This window comes from Bombina bombina, chromosome 10, assembly GCF_027579735.1.
Source record: "Bombina bombina isolate aBomBom1 chromosome 10, aBomBom1.pri, whole genome shotgun sequence".
NCBI lineage: Eukaryota > Metazoa > Chordata > Amphibia > Anura > Bombinatoridae > Bombina > Bombina bombina.
Genome location: NC_069508.1, coordinates 163,800,285 through 163,820,543, shown reverse-complemented (window position 1 = coordinate 163,820,543; position 20,259 = coordinate 163,800,285). Strand labels below are relative to the sequence as shown.

The 20,259-nt window shown below is 41.8% G+C and overlaps 1 protein-coding gene across 1 annotated transcript in view; it reads left to right on the top strand.

Moving 5' to 3' along the window:
- Positions 1-981: 981 nt before the first annotated feature.
- Positions 982-20,259, top strand: part of BTF3L4 (basic transcription factor 3 like 4) — a 33,141-nt gene continuing 13,863 nt past the window's right edge. The window contains exons 1-3 of the mRNA XM_053693480.1: positions 982-1,218; positions 17,012-17,072; positions 17,681-17,794. Coding sequence (XP_053549455.1) covers positions 17,019-17,072; positions 17,681-17,794 — 168 coding nt within the window. The 5' untranslated portion in view covers positions 982-1,218; positions 17,012-17,018. The remainder of the gene's footprint in view (positions 1,219-17,011; positions 17,073-17,680; positions 17,795-20,259) is intronic.

The following is a 20,259-nucleotide window of genomic DNA, read 5'->3' as shown; positions in this document are numbered from 1 at the left end:
CGATGAGATGGCACAGTGTAGCTTTATATGAGGGTTAGAGATTAGATGACACAGTGTAGCTTTATATGAGGGTTAGAGATTAGATGACACAGTGTAGCTTTATATGAGGGTTAGAGATTAGATGACACAGTGTAGCTTTATATGAGGGTTAGAGATTAGATGACACAGTGTAGCTTTATATGAGGGTTAGAGATTAGATGACACAGTGTAGCTTTATATGAGGGTTAGAGATTAGATGACACAGTGTAGCTTTATATGAGGGTTAGAGATTAGATGACACAGTGTAGCTTTATATGACCAGGGCTTATTGAAGGGAGATTAGATGGCACAGTGCAGCTTTATATGAGGGTTAGAGATTAGATGACAGTGTGTCTTTATATGAAGGTTAGAGATTAGATGACACAGTGTAGCTTTATATGAGGGTTAGAGATTAGATGACACAGTGTAGTTTTATATGAAGGTTAGAGATTAGATGACAGTGTGTCTTTATATGAAGGTTAGAGATTAGATGACACAGTGTAGCTTTATATGAGGGTTAGAGATTAGATGACACAGTGTAGTTTTATATGAAGGTTAGAGATTAGATGACACAGTGTAGCTTTATATGAAGGTTAGAGATTAGATGACAGTGTAGCTTTATATGAAGGTTAGAGATTATATGACACAGTGTAGCTTTATATGAAGGTTAGAGATTAGATGACACAGTGTAGCTTTATATGAGAGTTAGAGATTATATGACACAGTGTAGCTTTATATGAGAGAGATTATATGACAGTGCTTTATATGAGGGTTAGAGAGCAGGTGACAGTGTAAATATATATGAGGGTTAGAGAGCAGGTGACACATACAGCATGTAGCTTTATATGAGTGATAGATAACATGTGACACAGTGTAGTTTATATAAGGGTTAGACAGCAGGTGACATTGAAGCTAGAGAGCAGATAACATGTAGCTTTATATAAGGGTTAGAGAACAAGTAACACATGCAGCTGTATATGAGGAACAGATAACACGTGACATATGTGAGTTTCTTTGGCTTTGAACAACAAATCTGTTTTTGGCTCCTCCACAAATAAACAGAGCGACATTAATTTGATGACGTAATTACGCCCAGTTTCCGCTTTTACCCTTACGAACTGAGCGTTCTGACGTCACAGCTGTTCCTGGTCTGCTGCCGCCATCTTGGTTACCTCGTGCTGTTGCGGAGCTTCTGGACAGGTCAGTATTGTGTGTTTGCCTTCTCTTTTGCTTTTTTCGCTGGATTTCTGCCACCTATCTGGGGGATCGAGCGGACTGTGTATTCTTTACTGTGCGAGGCCTTTGTACCCATATGTGAGTTGGCGCGGGCCCTTCTATAATCTATTAGAAATTACCATATATATTTGCGTGTGTATGTAATATGGTTTCGTGACTGTGTGTAAGGGGGCTGCGTGTGTGTAAGGGGGCTGCGTGTGTGTGTGTAAGGGGGCTGCGTGTGTGTGTGTAAGGGGGCTGCGTGTGTGTGTGTAAGGGGGCTGCGTGTGTGTGTGTAAGGGGGCTGCGTGTGTGTGTGTAAGGGGGCTGCGTGTGTGTGTGTAAGGGGGCTGCGCGTGTGTGTGTGTGTGTGTGTAAGGGGGCTGCGTGTGTGTGTGGGGGCTGTGTTGTGTGTGTAAGGGGGCTGTGTGTGTGTGTGTGTAAGGGGGCTGTGTGTGTGTGTTGTGTGTGTAAGGGGGCTGTGTGTGTGTAAGGGGGCTGTGTGTGTGTAAGGGGGCTGTGTGTGTGTAAGGGGGCTGTGTGTGTGTGTGTGTAAGGGGGCTGTGTGTGTGTGTGTGTAAGGGGGCTGTGTGTGTGTGTGTAAGGGGGCTGTGTGTGTGTGTGTGTAAGGGGGCTGTGTGTGTGTGTGTGTAAGGGGGCTGTGTGTGTGTAAGGGGGCTGTGTGTGTGTAAGGGGGCTGTGTGTGTGTAAGGGGGCAGTGTGTGTGTAAGGGGGCTGTGTGTGTGTAAGGGGGCTGTGTGTGTGTAAGGGGGCTGTGTGTGTGTAAGGGGGCTGTGTGTGTGTAAGGGGGCTGTGTGTGTGTAAGGGGGCTGTGTGTGTGTAAGGGGGCTGTGTGTGTGTAAGGGGGCTGTGTGTGTGTAAGGGGGCTGTGTGTGTGTGGTGTGTGTGGTGTGTGTAAGGGGGCTGTGTGTGTGTGTGTAAGGGGGCGTGTGTGTGTGTGTGTAAGGGGGCTGTGTGTGTGTGTGTGTAAGGGGGCTGTGTGTGTGTGTGTGTGTAAGGGGGCTGTGTGTGTGTGTGTGTGTAAGGGGGCTGTGTGTGTGTGTGTGTAAGGGGGCTGTGTGTGTGTGTGTAAGGGGGCTGTGTGTGTGTGTGTAAGGGGGCTGTGTGTGTGTGTGTAAGGGGGGCTGTGTGTGTGTGTGTGTGTAAGGGGGCTGTGTGTGTGTGTGTGTGTAAGGGGGCTGTGTGTGTGTGTGTGTGTAAGGGGGCTGTGTGTGTGTGTGTGTGTAAGGGGGCTGTGTGTGTGTGTGTGTGTAAGGGGGCTGTGTGTGTGTGTGTGTGTAAGGGGGCTGTGTGTGGGTGTAAGGGGGGCTGGGTGTGTGTGTGTGTAAGGGGTCTGTGTGTGTGTGTGCAGGGCAGGAGGGCTGTGTGTGTGTGTAAGGGGGCTGTGTGTGTGTGTGTAAGGGGGCTGTGTGTGTGTGTAAGGGGGCTGTGTGTGTGTGTAAGGGGGCTGTGTGTGTGTGTAAGGGGGCTGTGTGTGTGTGTAAGGGGGCTGTGTGTGTGTAAGGGGGGCGTGGTGTGTGTAAGGGGGGGGCTGTGTGTGTGTGTAAGGGGGCTGTGTGTGTGTGTAAGGGGGGCTGTGTGTGTGTGTGTAAGGGGGCTGTGTGTGTGTGTGTAAGGGGTGTGTGTGTGTGTGTAAGGGGGCTGTGTGTGTGTGTAAGGGGGCATGTGTGTGTGTGTGTAAGGGGGCTGTGTGTGTGTGTGTAAGGGGGCTGTGTTGTGTGTGTGTAAGGGGGCTGTGTGTGTGTGTGTAAGGGGGCTGTGTGTGTGTGTGTAAGGGGGCTGTGTGTGTGTGTAAGGGGGCTGGTGTGTGTGTGTAAGGGGCTGTTGTGTGTGTGTGTAAGGGGCTGTGTGTGTGTGTGTGTGTGTAAGGGGGCTGTGTGTGTGTGTAAGGGGGCTGTGTGTAAGGGGGCTGTGTGTGTGTGTGTGTGTGTGTAAGGGGGCTGTGTGTGTGTGTGTGTGTGTGTAAGGGGGCTGTGTGTGTGTGTGTAAGGGGGCTGTGTGTGTGTGTGTGTAAGGGGGCTGTGTGTGTGTGTGTGTAAGGGGGCTGTGTGTGTGTGTGTGTAAGGGGGCTGTGTGTGTGTAAGGGGGCTGTGTGTGTGTAAGGGGGCTGTGTGTGTGTAAGGGGGCTGTGTGTGTGTAAGGGGGCTGTGTGTGTGTAAGGGGGCTGTGTGTGTGTAAGGGGGCTGTGTGTGTAAGGGGGCTGTGTGTGTGTGTGTGTGTGTGTGTGTAAGGGGGCTGTGTGTGTGTGTGTGTGTGTGTGTAAGGGGGCTGTGTGTGTGTGTGTGTGTAAGGGGGCTGTGTGTGTGTGTGTGTGTGTGTGTAAGGGGGGTGTGTGTGTGTGTGTGTGTGTGTAAGGGGGCTGTGTGTGTGTGTGTGTGTGTGTGTGTGTAAGGGGGCTGTGTGTGTGTGTGTGTGTGTGTGTAAGGGGGCTGTGTGTGTGTGTGTGTGTGTAAGGGGGCTGTGTGTGTGTGTGTGTGTGTGTGTAAGGGGGCTGTGTGTGTGTGTGTGTGTGTGTGTAAGGGGGCTGTGTGTGTGTGTGTGTGTAAGGGGGCTGTGTGTGTGTGTGTGTGTAAGGGGGCTGTGTGTGTGTGTGTGTGTAAGGGGGCTGTGTGTGTGTGTGTAAGGGGGCTGTGTGTGTGTGTGTGTGTAAGGGGGCTGTGTGTGTGTGTGTAAGGGGGCTGTGTGTGTGTGTGTAAGGGGGCTGTGTGTGTGTGTGTAAGGGGGCTGTGTGTGTGTGTGTAAGGGGGCTGTGTGTGTGTGTGTAAGGGGGCTGTGTGTGTGTGTGTGTGTAAGGGGGCTGTGTGTGTGTGTGTGTGTAAGGGGGCTGTGTGTGTGTGTGTGTGTAAGGGGGCTGTGTGTGTGTGTGTGTGTGTGTGTAAGGGGGCTGTGTGTGTGTGTAAGGGGGCTGTGTGTGTGTGTAAGGGGGCGCGCTCTTGTGTGTGTGTGGGGGCTGCGCGTGTGTGGGGGCTGCGCGTGCGCGTGTGTGTAAGGGAGCTGCGCGCGCGCAAGTGTGTGTAAGGGGGCTGCGCGCGCGCAAGGGGGCTGCGTGTGTGTAAGGGGGCTGCACGCGTGTGAAAATAAATGTAGACATACACAATAGTGTCAGCAAGGACACAGCCAGGCACATTTTTTGTCTGCCAGGCACTTAGAGGGACACTGAACCCAAATTTTCTTTCGTGATTCAGATGGAGCATGACATTTTAAGCAACTTTCTAATTGACTCCTATTATCAAATATTCATAATTCTCTTGGTATCTTTATTTGAAATGCAAGAATGTAAATTTAAATGCTGGCCCATTTTTGGTGAACAACCTAGGTTGTCCTTGCTGATTGGTGGATAAATTCATCCACCAATCAAACTGCTGTCCAGAGTTCTGAACCAAGAAAAAAGCTTAGATGCCTTTTTTCAAATAAAGATATCAAAAGAATGAAGAAACATTGATGATAGGAGTAAATTAGAAAGTTGCTAAAAATTGCGTGCTCTATCTGAATCACAAAAGAAACAATTTGGGTTCAGTGTCCCTTTAATAATTGACCTGTCTGTGCAGCTTCATTGTGTAATACAGGTGTTGGTATCTTTGCTTTTTACACGTTTGCTGAGTTCCCTTTGCTAGCTCTTACCATTTTAGGGTCCCTTAGTGATCCCTTCCTTGTCTGGCTACTCAACATTTTCTTGGTTAGGGTTGTAGGGTATCTCAGTGAGGACCCCTTCTTAGGCATAATCCCTCTGTAGACACCAACCCAGTTTTTGCATTGTCCCTTATGTATGGGCCTTCAGGGCACACTCCGCTTTGCATATTTTCTTAGTGAGCTTTGTTGCTCAGTACCTTTTTAATGTAGACCTGCTTTCCTGCATTGTAACTTATGGCACCCTTCTCTTTATAAGATGCTCTTGTTAGCCCCCTGCTTTTTTGCACAGTCCCTCTACAATCACCCCCCAATTTGCATTGTCCGGAGTGACAATTATGTCCCCTTGTCACAATACCACACTAGCGTTTTGAAGTATTTTTTTTTATTTTTTATTCTGATACATTGGGCCAGTGCAATTGAGATGTGCTGCCATATGAATAACCACACATTAACCATAACTCTGGAACTGTTTGCAGCCTAAACATGTTTGCTGTTTGTCCTCATTGTCTTACTTATGCTTTGACATGATTAATTACTGTGATAGTGCTCAGAGCATTGCCAGTCCACGATCAGGGAGTATCTGTACCTAAGCATTGATTGTTACCTGTGCCCAGGATAACCCTCTAAGGCATATCTGGTTTAGGATCCACTGGTCAACATACTTGTACGTCCATAAAGTCTCAGCTCAAATAAATGCAAATGGTCATCGCTTGTGTCTGGAGTGGGGAGTGAACATAATTTATGAAGCAACACAACAAACTTTTTATAATACATTAGTTATGTTTTAAGGTTTATAAAGACAGCAGAATTATCCAGTTTAACATATTTATCTTGTCTAGTTGTTTATAGTTTTTGTAGTTCTCACACTGTAACAATGACAATACAACAGTGTTATATGTATTGTACAGTTCCATCTGCTCAGCACATACTTTAGCTCCCACTGGAGTAACAGCCCCACCTTTGCTGAGCTCAAATCAGAACTAGATTTGAAGAATGGCTTCTAAATTGTATTATTTTTCGAGCATCCCTTTTTTATGCCAGTTGCATGCCCAGAATAAAGATCAGATACATATCGTAAAAAAAAGGATCAGATACATATCGTAGTGCTTGACAAATTTCTTTAAAATCTAGGAGCCAGTCCAAAAAGTTAGGAGACATATTTTCAGGTATCAAACAAAACTGCAAACGGAACTGCTCCTAGATACACAATCCAGCTACAAATTTCTTCCAAAATATACTCTGAATACAGAGACCAGGTCCCATGCAGAATGTGACCCTATGGGTACCCTTAAAAAAAAAAAAAAACACGATGCAGGAGTGCAGGGTCCAAAATCAGCACAGAGCTTCCATTTAACAAGAACTCTCTTTGCCATACGCATCCTAGAAATTTCAGTTCACTGGAGTGGCTGAAAGGAGATATGGTCTGTAGCTCACATGATTGTGTCACAATTAAAACAGGCTGATGCTGGCAAGCTGCAGTTGATTGGGTACCCATAGGAACCAGGACTGAGCCCTGATACTGCATATCATTAGCAAAGCTTTTATGCAAGTGACATGCCCAGATTGCATATTGGTACAGACCTTTATCACACCAGAGCTGTTCCATAGACCCTCCATCAGGTACATGTCAACATTACATAACAGGTCAGGTGTGTGGATTCTCCCTCCCCTCCCCTTATTTCCCAAATTAATGGTCACATCCTCAGATATGGTTCATAGTCCTGTGCTCCCCTTACCTGTAGCGCACTCTCCTGCCTCCCTGGTCACATGCGCTCCCTTAACCTGTAGTGCACTCTCCTGCCTCCCTGGTCACATGCCCTCCTCTTACCTGTAGTGCACTCTCCTGCCTCCCTGATCACATGCTCTGTCGCATCAGGTGCAAGCCCCAAAACTCCTCTTGTGAGTACTATACCTGTGTGTATATAAAATATCTATCTATCTATATCTATATAATCTCTTTATGCACTGCCCATGGGTACAAGGATAAAAGTAAAACGGAGAAACAATACAAAAAGGGACAATTTTACAGACAAATACAAGGGGAGTTGGCCCTATTCCCGTGTGAATTTACAATCTAGATGGGTGGGAGGATGAGAAACCGGAGGTGGGGACTGCAAAGGTGAGAATGATACACACACACACATTCCTACACGTTCACACATTCTAGCTCCTCTATTGCAGAGGAAAAACACAGTAAATTACAAGAAAATGGGCAAAATAATTAATACATGTTCTGTTTTTCTGCGCGTTAAGGGTTGATTTAATTTTTATTTTTCAAACAGTCTGTTTAATTGTAAAAACAAATAGCTAAGCAGTGGTATACATTTAATAGAAATCATTGCAATGTGCATTATTAATCTATTTAAATGGATTTTTTTTTTTTTAAACTTCATTTGTGCGGTGTCCATTAATTCATGTCACATCCCTACAAAGAGGCTGTGGTCTCTACATGAAGCTTATCTAGCCTGATGTGATAAAACTTCCAGAGTTGGTTTCGTATTAAGTAAATTCTAGATAAACAGGGAATCGGATCTACTTATGCTTACAACTTGCACAATGTTGCTTAAAGGGACAGCCTACTTGATTGTTTAAAAAGACAGATAATCCCTTTATTACACAAATACACTTTTTACATCTGTGCTTAAACTTATTTTTTTTCTTTTATGATTTAGGAAAACATGCAGTTTTAAACAACTTTCTAATTTGCTTAAAGGGGCACTGAACCAAAAGTTATTTTGTGATTCAGATCGAGCATGCAATTTTTAAGCAACTTTCAAATTTACTCCTATTATCAATTTTTCTTTGTTCACTTGCTATCTTTTTTTGAAAAAGAAGACATCTAAGCTACTTTTTTTTGTTCAGTACTCTGGACAGCACTTTTTTATTGGTGGATGAATTTATCCACCAATCAGCAAGAATAACCCAGGTTTTTCACCAAAAATGGTCCGGCATCTAAACTTACATTCTTGCATTTCAAATAAAGATACCAAGAGAATGAAGAAAATTTGATAATAGAAGTAAATTAGAAAGTTGCTTAAAATTACATGTTCTGTCTGAATCACGAAAGAGAAAATTTGGGTTTAGTGTCCCTTTAATTCTCTAATTCTTTTGATGAAAATCATATTAAATAGGCACAGTAGCTGCTGATTGGTGGCAGCACATGTATGCCTTGTGTGATTGGCTCACTCTTGCTATTCTTCAAAACTCTTAAGACTAAAGCAAATTGGATGGAAGTAAATTGGAATGCTGTTTAATATTGTATTTTCTGTCTAAGTCATGAGAGAAAATGTTGGCTTTCATGTCCCTTTAAAGTTGAATGAAAGAGTGACCAGATTCTAAAAATACTATTAAAAACCGGGGCACTTTCATTCGTTAAACTTTACATTGCAGCGTTGTTTTTAAATGCTTACCTTTTTTCCTTAGGAAACCCAGACCGGTGATCCTCCGCCCGCAGCTCCTCTGTACTTATCTCAGCAATGACGAAACCGGCTTCTTCCTATCATGGTGTGCACCCCGGAGCGTCCATCTGGCGAGGCCAAGCAGTGATTGGAGGAGGCTGGTTTAGTCATTGCTGTGGGCGGAGTATCGCCGGTCTGGGTTTCCTAAGGAAAAGGGTAAGTATTTAAAAGAACAAATGCTGCAGTGTAAAGTTTAAAGTGCCCCTGTTTTTAATACTATTTTTAAGAAACAGTCATTCATTAAAATTTACATTAAAGGGACACTCAGGTTAAATTACATTTTCATGATTCAGATACAGCATGTAATTTTAAACAACTTTCCAATTTACTTCATTTAAAAAAATGTGCACAGTCTTTTATATTTACAATTTTTGAGTCACCAGATCTACTGAGCATGTGCAAGAATTCAGACTACACGTATATGCATTTGTGATTGGCTGATTGCTATCACATGGTACAAGGGGAGTGGAAATATACATAACTGAAATTTGTTATAAAAAAAATCTACTACTCATTTGAAGTTCAGACTAAGTGCTATTGCATTGTCTTGTTATCTTGCATTTGTTGATTATGTAAATCTAATGTGTTGACTGATCCTTTAACTTTAAACCTCTGCAGACTGCCCCTTATCTTGGTTATTTTGACAGACATGCATTTTAGCCAATCAGTGCTGACTCACGAATAACACCACGGTAGTGAGCACAATTTTGGCTATGACACATGAACTGGCACTGTCTAACAGTGCTTTTGAACAGTTTTTCACAGATAAGAGGTGGCATTCAACGGCTCAGAAATCAGTTTGACCCTACCTAGGTTTAGCTTTCAACAATACCAAGAGCACCAAACAAATTTGATAAAAGTACTTTGGGAAGTAGTTTAAAATTGCCCTATCTTAATCATGAAAGTTTAATTTTGACTGTACTGTCAAAAATATTCCACTCATCACACGGGAGGGGGGGCGGGCAGTGGCTACAGTGAGAAATTGTAAGTGCTATTTTTGAAAGAAAACAAGTTGTTTGCTGTTTTTTACTCAATCTGTTTCTTTGTATGTTTACTTTGATTTAACTTTTTTTTTTACCAAAGGAGCACTGTCTAATATCCCTTTAATGACTGCTTGATGGGCACAGTCTAATACAAAAATTAAGTGCTCATTTGTTAATGGCTCCTGGTAACCACACAGATGAAGTCCCAGGCACATCCTGCTCAGCAGCTGTAATGTGTTGTGGTACTTTAGCTACAGGGGAGGGTCAAACATGCTTATCAAGGGACACTATTGCACATATTACACGTGGTAGAATTGCTTCTATTTGTATTCACATTGGCCTCTCAAACTGAATGTGCATAATTGCAGAGCTCTGAGCAGTAAAACAGGCTTACTTAGTTTGCTATAATGTGCGGTGCAGGTCTGTACAAGCTTAAACCTGGGATTGACAAAATGATATCAAATTTAACCCCTTAACGACACGAGTCGTACAGGGTACGTCGCACACAACCTGGTCTTTAAAGACCAGCGACGTACCCTGTACGACCTAAGTGTTTAAAGTGGCTGGAAGCGATCCTGATCGCTTCCAGCCGCTTTCAAGGTATTGCCGTGATGCCTCGATATTGAGGCATCATGGCAATACCTTTTCTGGCACACCGATGCAGAGAGGGCCACTCTGTGGCCCTCTCTGCATCGGCCAGCGATGGTGCCGATCGTTGGTGGGTGGGAGCAGTTACAGGGAGGAGGTGGCCCATCGCTGGGAATCTTGGTCCCGGAATTAGTACCGGTGCGTGCGGGCGCGCGCATGTGCGCGCGCCCGTGCGCCCCCGATCTTAACAAAGCATGCCACATAAACGGTCCGGTTGTGGTGGGAGCGGGAGGTGATCTGTGGTGGGAGCGGGTGATGAGGGCTAAATTTCTATTTATAAAAAGGATCTGGGAGAGGGGGGTGGGGGGTATTGAGGGGGGGCCAGCTACACTACAGAAAAAAATAAAAATAAAAAAAGTGCACTAAAGTTTGAAAAGTGGGTACTGGCAGACAGCTGCCAGTACCCAAAATGGCACCAAATAGTGAGAGGGGGGAGATTAGAGAGCTGTGTGGGGGGCTCAGGGAGGTTGGGTGCTATGGGGGGCTCCTACACAGCAGCATATGTAAATATGCTGGGAAAATTTTTAAAAAAATTAAAAGAGAGCTTTTATTTTAGTACTGGCAGACTTTCTGCCAGTACTTAAGATGGCGGGGACAATTTTGGGGTGAGGGAGGGAAGAGAACTGTTTGGGAGGGATCAGGGGTGGGATGTGTCAGGTGGGAGGCTGATCTCTACACTAAAGCTAAAATTAACCCTGCAAGCTCCCTACAAGCTACCTAATTAACCCCTTCACTGCTAGACATAATACACGTGTGATGCGCAGCGGCATTTTGCCGCCTTGTAATTACCAAAAAGAAACTCCAAAGCCATATATGTCTGCTATTTCTGAACAAATGGGATCCCAGAGAAGCATTTACAACCATGTGTGCCATAATTGCACAAGCTGTTAGTAAATAATTTCAGTGAGAAACCTAAAATTGTGAAAAATGTTACGATTTTTTTTAATTTGATGGCATTTGGCGGTGAAATGGTGGCATGAAATATACCAAGATGGGCCTTGATCAATACTTGAGGTTGTCTACTACACTACACTAAAGCTAAAATTAACCCTAGAAGTTCCCTACATGCTCCCTAATTAACCCCTTCACTGCTGGGCATAATACACGTGTAATGCGCAGTGGTATTTAGCGGCCTTCTAATTACCAAAAAGCAACGCCAAAGCCATATATGTCTGTTATTTCTGAACAAAGAGGATCCCAGAGAAGCATTTACAACCATATATGCCATAATTGCACAAGTTGTTTGTAAATAATTTCAGTGACAAACCTAAAGTTTGTGAAAAAATTTGTGAAAAAGTGAACAATTTTTTTTATTTGATCGCATTTGGCAGTGAAATGGTGGCTTGAAATATACCAAAATGGGCCTAGATCAATACTTTGGGATGTCTTCTAAAAAAAAATATATACACGTCAAGGGATATTCAAGAATTCCTGAAAGATATCAGTGTTCCAATATAACTAGCGCTAATTTTGAAAAAAATTGGTTTGGAAATAGCCAAGTGCTACTTGTACTTATTGCCCTATAACTTGCAAAAAAAGCAAAGATCATGTAAACATTGGGTATTTCTAAACTCAGGACAAAATTTAGAAACTATTTACCATGGGTGTTTTTTGGTGGTTGTAGATGTGTAACAGATTTTGGGGGCCAAAGTTAGAAAAAGTGTGTTTTTTTCCATTTTTTCCTCATATTTTATAAAAAAATTTATAGTAAATTATAAGATATGATGAAAATAATGGTATCTTTAGAAAGTCCATTTAATGGCGAGAAAAACGGTATATAATATGTGTGGGTACAATAAATGAGTAAGAAGAAAATTACAGCTAAACACAAACACCACAGAAATGTAAAAATAGCCCTGGTCCTTAAGGGAAAGAAATTGAAAAATGGCCTTGGTCCTTAAGGGGTTAAAGGACACCTGAGAGCACCTTTGTACAATGTTCACACCAAGTGGTGATAGTTATGTGCTAGGAGAGAAATGAGCTTGTGTCCTGTTTACCTGCAATTCTCACATTTTTTTTACTTAATAGATTTTTCTTTGGGAATGAAACTGCAACTTATTTGTGTATTTCATTTTTAATAAGTTGCCCACCAGCCATATTAAAGGGATACTGAACCCAATTTTTTTTTCATGATTCCGATAGAGCAGCAACTTTCTAATTTACACCTATTTTTTTCTTCATTCTCTTGGTATGTTTATTTGGAAAAGTCAGACTGTTTGGAGCAGGCCTATTTTTGGTTCAGAACGCTGGGTAGTACTTGCTGATTGGTGGCTACATTTTAGCCACCAATCAGCAAGTGCTACCCAGGTGCTGAACCAAAGATGAGCCGGCTCATAAGCTTTATATTCCTGCTTTTTCCAATAGATACCAAGAGAACAAAGAAAATTTGATAATAGCTGTAAATTAGAAAGTTAATTAAACTTGCTTCTTTATCTGAATTATGAAAGGAAAGAAATGGGTTCTGTATCCCTTTAACCCCTTCGCAACTGAGGACGTGCCAGGAGCGTCCTACAAAAAAATACCCTTAGCGACCAAGGACGTTCCTGCCATGTCCTCTGGGGTTTCAAGCGGTGGAAGCAATCGTGATCGCTTCCAGACGCTTTTTAAGGTATTGCAATGATGCCTCGATATTGAGGCAAAACTGCAATACCTTTTTTTTACCCACCTCTCCGCATCGGCCAGCGATGGTGCCGATCGTTGATGGGTGGGAGGCTCATTGCTGGCGGACAGTGGCTACAGTGAGAAATTGTAAGTGCTATTTTTGAAAGAAAACAAGTTGTTTGCTGTTTTTTACTCAATCTGTTTCTTTTTATGTTTACTTTGATTTAACTTTTTTTTTTTACCAAAGGAGCACTGTCTAATATCCCTTTAATGACTGCTTGATGGGCACAGTCTAATACAAAAATTAAGTGCTCATTTGTTAATGGCTCCTGGTAACTAACAGACAGATGAAGTCCCAGGCACATCCTGCTCAGCAGCTGTAATGTGTTGTGGTACTTTAGCTACAGGGGAGGGTCAAACATGCTTATCAAGGGACACTATTGCACATATTACACGTGGTAGAATTGCGTCTATTTGTATTCACATTGGCCTCTCAAACTGAATGTGCATAATTGCAGAGCTCTGAGCAGTAAAACAGGCTTACTTAGTTTGCTATAATGTCAATATAGGCCTTTTAGCCCCCAGAGAACCCGATACACCTATACATGGGTGTTATCACTGTACTCGGGAGATGTTGTTGAAGACATATTGGGATGTTATTTGGCAGTAACCCTTAACGTTCTCAGTAAATGTATTCTTTTTATATATATATATATATATATATTTATTGAGGTATCAAGGATAGGCAAACAAGCATCACAAACAGTGAATATTGTAGTACATTAAGTGATAACATTACATGACATATTCATATACAGTGCCTATATAGAAGTTAACCTTCCCCGTAAACTCAAAAGGCCACTCATGGACCTTTATATGGAAAGGCATTACCGAAAATAGGGAAAGGTATAATAGAATGAAGGGACCGCTCTTGGATCCCGTCGCAAGTACCTCAGGTTTTTTACTTTATACTGCTTAAGCAATTGGGTAACTTACTATATGCACCAAGCTATAATAATATCAAGGGTCTCTGGAGAACGCTCATGATCGTAAATAAAGTAGTGATCATCTAGGGTACTATCATAATGGGAGTGCAGCCTGCAAATAGAAAATAAACTCAGAAAAGATTTTTCAACCACAGGGACAGAATTATCAAACTATCAAAAGTTAGGTTTTCTGGGAGACAAGCTGCGGCGTTATTAAATGGGGGCCACTCACAAGCAAGCTTACCTATAGCGTCTATGTGCCACACTGAAGGACTTTATAAAGTGCAATGCACCTCTGCGGCCACAGCTCCATTGGGACACAATGTCAGTTATCTAAAGGAGTCATGTTGATCCCCTATGATCTATGCAGTAAAATAATGTATATGCCTTACTGTCCCGGCCGCTGACAGCTCGGCATTGGGGGAAATTAGTCATGCAAAAAAAAAGATAGACCCAAAATGGCCGCAGAGTTAGGAGAACTTCCTCCACATTAAGAGGTCCATCAATATGTGTATATACAAAAAAAAAATCTCCTTCATAAGCCTCTGGTGTCACAGAAAGGGCATAAATATAAAGGTTTTGTCGTCCTCATGTCTCATCTCTATAGTAGTATCGAAACTTTAACATACAGACCCTTAGTCTACCTAGCAAAGCATTTACCCTAGCCTCCAGCGTTGTGATTAAACATAAACCCTACACGCCATGGCAACTAGATGGCTAGTTCATGTATGTATAACCCTGCACAGTACATCATTCCCCATTCACACACCTAAGCAATATTAAATAGCTGTTCCCTGTGGTTTATGTGTATAGAACAATACCTAGCATTAGAGAAAACAAAAACATTTAGCAAACAGGCTGCACAGACATCACGAACATGAAGGACAGTAAATCCAATAAACTATTATGTACAATATTTGATGTAGGTACCAAACTAAGAAAGTAAAAAGAATATGTATGTAAGAGCAATATTTAGCTTTTCAAGTAATATTAAAATTATCAAACACGCTGCATAAACATTTTGAATAAGCAAGGTAGAAACCGAAATACATCGCTAATAAATGCAAAGTGGGGTGGGGGTGAATTGTAGAAATGACAAAGTAACCCTCGTTATAAAACTGATCAAACCTAGAGTCTTATATTCCTTGCAGTGTCCAAACCATTACAGTCCCTCAATACTCTGGCTTAGGAGCCGCCATTAGAGTTCTTGCGTGTGTGGCTTGGACCAGCTATGGGGTAAGAAGTATGAGGTGAATAAACAGGAGCATTCCCAACGTTCATCTGAAAGCAACACCAGATGTAGTAAGACGCTACTCTTTTGTGAGTCACCACATCTCAGTTGCGCACATGGGTTGCGATCATCAACCAATACCGGAACGGTTTTTAGGTGTAACTGAGTGGTTACGCTGCCAAACTAGACAATGACAGAATGGAGCCCATTCAGCAACAGAGGGGAGCGTGACCAGCGATACGCGAGCTCTGCGATGTTCTGTGGCGCCTGCATCCGTAAGCGAGGGGCCATAAGACATTTTCCTCCATGTGTGTGAGCCGCTTACAACAGCAGAGGGGAGCTTCATCAATAGACTTGTACCTTCTGAGACCAATGGCGAGAAGCACGCCTGGAGAGCTGCAGGCGCTGCGTTGCTCACCGGCTTCTGTTCTACTCTGCTCTCCTCTGCAGTGTTGTCGCGGCGTGTTCGCGCTTCTTGGACTGTTTCAATGAGAGCATCGAGCCTCTCGCACATCTTCCGCTCATAATCTTCTATCAGCTCCCTTAAGCCAGTATAGAGTGTCTGGGTCTCCATGTCTGGCAGCCGATCACTATAATGTTCACTAAGTATTGTATTGCAGTAGCGGTTTAGCCAGATATTAAGCGCTTTTAGGAGCAAGAGTAGCAATCTCTTCTAGGCGGCCCAATCCATCAAAATGGCGCTCCAGTGTATAGCGGGTAGCTCCGAGGCAGCTAGTTAGCACAATAATGTACACACTGTCACCAAATGTTGATCAGTCTGACCCAGGCTTCTCCCTGTGATCCATTTGGGCACAATGTTATTTGTAGGGTTTCTACCGTTATTAGGGTTATCTTAGAGTCTGTGTACACGGAGCTCCCTGCTCATGCGGCCATCATAGTTGCTGGGCAGCTCCGCCCCCGTAAATGTATTCTTAAATTACTATTTTGTGAAAAATTGATTGGTGGTAAAATGGTTGCATGAAAAGAGTCAAAATACCCCAAGTTCAATACCTTATGTTGTCTTTTAAAAAATATATACATTTGAAGGGTTATTCATGGATTCCCGACAGATATCAGTGTTACAATGTAACTGTCGCTAATTTTGAAAAAAATGGTTTGGAAATAGCAAAGTGCTACTTGTACTTATTGCCCTATAACTTGCAAAGATGTAAACATTGGGTATTTATAAACTCAGGACAAAATTTAGAAACTATTTGGCATGGGTGTTTTTTTTTTTTTTTGTGGTTGTAGATGTGTAACAGATTTTGGGGGTCAAAGTTAGTGTTTTTCCATTTTTTTCATCATTTTATAAAAAATATTTTTATAGTAAATTATAAGATATAATGAAAATAATGGTATCTTTAGAAAGTCCATTTAATGGCGAGAAAAAACGGTATATAATATGTGTGGGTACAGTAAATGAGTAAGAGGAAAATTAGAGCTAAACAGACACAGCAGAAATGTAAAAATAGCCCTGGTCACAGACGGTAAAGTAATGGAAAAGTGCTCCTCTGGTCATGAAGGGGTAAAGGAACAGTCAAGTCAAATTTTTTTTTTTTTTTTTTCATGATTCAAATAGGGCATGTAATTTTAAACAACTTTCAAATTTTCTTTTATCAACAATTTTGCTTTGTTCTCTTGGTAATCTTAGTTATAAGCTCAACCTAGGAGGTTCTTAGACATTGAAGGCCTCTGCATTTGAGAGTTTTTTACCACTAGAGGGCGTTGGTTCATGTGTTTCATATAGATAACTTTGAGCTCATGCACGTGAATTTACCGAGGAATGAGTGCTGATTGGCTAAAATGCAAGTCTGTCAAAAGAACTGAAATAAGGGGGCAGTCTGCAGAGGCTTAGATACATGGTAATCAGAGGTAAAATGTGTATTATAACTGTGTTGGTTATGCAAAACTAATGAATGGGTAATTAAGGGATTATCTATCTTTTTAAAACAACAAAAATTCTGGTGTTGACTGTCCCTTTAATGCAATCAGTTCTCCAAAGAAAATTTTTGCCAGCTGCGTGGCATTATGAAGTAACCAGGTGGGGGCAGTATAATAGTATAACATTTTCTGCTATATTAGATAGCCGGGTGGTGCGCCTTTTGGGTCCTGGGGATAACACTGAAGTGCTGGTTTAAATTAGAAATGGAGTATTATGCAAGTGACAGGTTTGTATAAAATAAGTCTTAAAACTTTTTTTTTTTTTTTTTTTTTTTTTAGAATCATTATGAATCAAGAAAAGCTAGCCAAACTTCAGGCACAGGTCCGAATAGGCGGCAAGGTTTGTAGTCCTATTTATTCTCTATTAAAATGATTAATTTGTACCCATAGCACTGTGTTTTTAAGAGCTTGTTATTTCAGATGCTGTAATCAGTAAGGGCATAAATACATAGTTCTTTTTTTTTTTATTTGTTATAGAGCAGTGAATTAATGAATCTTCTATTTGTTGTGAGATGTTAAAGAGATACTTAACCCAATTTTTATATTTCATGATTTGGATAGAGCATACAATTTGAAGCGGCTTCCTAATTTATTCTCTTGCTATCTTTATTTGAAAAAGCAGGAATAAAAGCTTTGGAGCCCGGCCCATTTTAGGTTGAGAACCTGGGTTGTGCTTGCTGATTGAATGGCTAAATGCAGGCACCAATCGGCAAGCCCTATCCAGGGTACTGAACAAAAAATAGGCCGACTCCAAAGTTTTCATTCCTGCCTTTTCAAATAAAGATAGTAAGAGAACGTAGAAAATTGATAATAGGAGAAAATTAGAAAGTTGCTTAAAATTGCATGCTCTATCTGAATCATGAAAGAAACCTTTTTGTTTACTATCCCTTTTAACAAGCAATAATTGTTCCTGTCAATCACAAACCATCTCCATATCCTCCTCCCCAGGGTACAGCCCGGAGAAAGAAGAAGGTTGTACACAGAACAGCAACAGCCGACGACAAGAAACTTCAGAGCTCCCTGAAGAAGCTGGCAGTAAATAACATAGCTGGTATTGAAGAGGTATGACCCAGCCACACTACTGCTGTGACCGGCCCTTGTGCATAACGTAACCGCCTCCCATTAAAGCCAATTGTGTCGCTGTTAGAGTGAAACAGCTGCTGAATTAGTAAATGTAATTGTTATTTTTAGCTGTGTAGCTTCTGGTTACTACTGAATATGCGCAAACAGTCTTACTACTGAATATGCGCAAACAGTCTTACTACTGAATATGCGCAAACCGTCTTACTACTGAATATGCGCAAACAGTCTTACTACTGAATATGCGCAAACCGTCTTACTACTGAATATGCGCAAACCGTCTTACTACTGAATATGCGCAAACAGTCTTACTACTGAATATGCGCAAACCGTCTTACTACTGAATATGCGCAAACCGTCTTACTACTGAATATGCGCAAACAGTCTTACTACTGAATATGCGCAAACCGTCTTACTACTGAATATGCGCAAACCGTCTTACTACTGAATATGCGCAAACCGTCTTACTACTGAATATGCGCAAACAGTCTTACTACTGAATATGCGCAAACAGTCTTACTACTGAATATGCGCAAACAGTCTTACTACTGAATATGCGCAAACAGTCTTACTACTGAATATGCGCAAACAGTCTTACTACTGAATATGCGCAAACAGTCTTACTACTGAATATGCGCAAACCGTCTTACTACTGAATATGCGCAAACAGTCTTACTACTGAATATGCGCAAACAGTCTTACTACTGAATATGCGCAAACAGTCTTACTACTGAATATGCGCAAACCGTCTTACTACTGAATATGCGCAAACCGTCTTACTACTGAATATGCGCAAACCGTCTTACTACTGAATATGCGCAAACCGTCTTACTACTGAATATGCGCAAACAGTCTTACTACTGAATATGCGCAAACCGTCTACTACTGAATATGCGCAAACCGTCTTACTACTGAATATGCGCAAACCGTCTTACTACTGAATATGCGCAAACAGTCTTACTACTGAATATGCGCAAACAGTCTTACTACTGAATATGCGCAAACAGTCTTACTACTGAATATGCGCAAACAGTGTTAAAAAATAATGCGAACAGTCTTACTACTGAATATGCGCAAACAGTCTTACTACTGAATATGCGCAAACAGTCTTACTACTGAATATGCGCAAACAGTCTTACTACTGAATATGCGCAAACAGTCTTACTACTGAATATGCGCAAACAGTCTTACTACTGAATATGCGCAAACAGTCTTACTACTGAATATGCGCAAACAGTCTTACTACTGAATATGCGCAAACAGTCTTACTACTGAATATGCGCAAACAGTCTTACTACTGAATATGCGCAAACAGTCTTACTACTGAATATGCGCAAACAGTCTTACTACTGAATATGCGCAAACAGTCTTACTACTGAATATGCGCAAACGTCTTACTACTGAATATGCGCAAACAGTCTTACTACTGAATATGCGCAAACAGTCTTACTACTGAATATGCGCAAACAGTCTTACTACTGAATATGCGCAAACAGTCTTACTACTGAATATGCGCAAACAGTCTTACTACTGAATATGCGCAAACAGTCTTACTACTGAATATGCGCAAACAGTCCTTACTACTGAATATGCGCAAACAGTCTTACTACTGAATATGCGCAAACAGTCTTACTACTGAATATGCGCAAACAGTCTTACTACTGAATATGCGCAAACAGTCTTACTACTGAATATGCGCAAACAGTCTTACTACTGAATATGCGCAAACAGTCTTACTACTGAATATGCGCAAACAGTCTTACTACTGAATATGCGCAAACAGTCTTACTACTGAATATGCGCAAACAGTCTTACTACTGAATATGCGCAAACAGTCTTACTACTGAATATGCGCAAACAGTCTTACTACTGAATATGCGCAAACAGTCTTACTACTGAATATGCGCAAACAGTCTTACTACTGAATATGCGCAAACAGTCTTACTACTGAATATGCGCAAACAGTCTTACTACTGAATATGCGCAAACAGTCTTACTACTGAATATGCGCAAACAGTCTTACTACTGAATATGCGCAAACAGTCTTACTACTGAATATGCGCAAACAGTCTTACTACTGAATATGCGCAAACAGTCTTACTACTGAATATGCGCAAACAGTCTTACTACTGAATATGCGCAAACAGTCTTACTACTGAATATGCGCAAACAGTCTTACTACTGAATATGCGCAAACAGTCTTACTACTGAATATGCGCAAACAGTCTTACTACTGAATATGCGCAAACAGTCTTACTACTGAATATGCGCAAACAGTCTTACTACTGAATATGCGCAAACAGTCTTACTACTGAATATGCGCAAACAGTCTTACTACTGAATATGCGCAAACAGTCTTACTACTGAATATGCGCAAACAGTCTTACTACTGAATATGCGCAAACAGTCTTACTACTGAATATGCGCAAACAGTCTTACTACTGAAT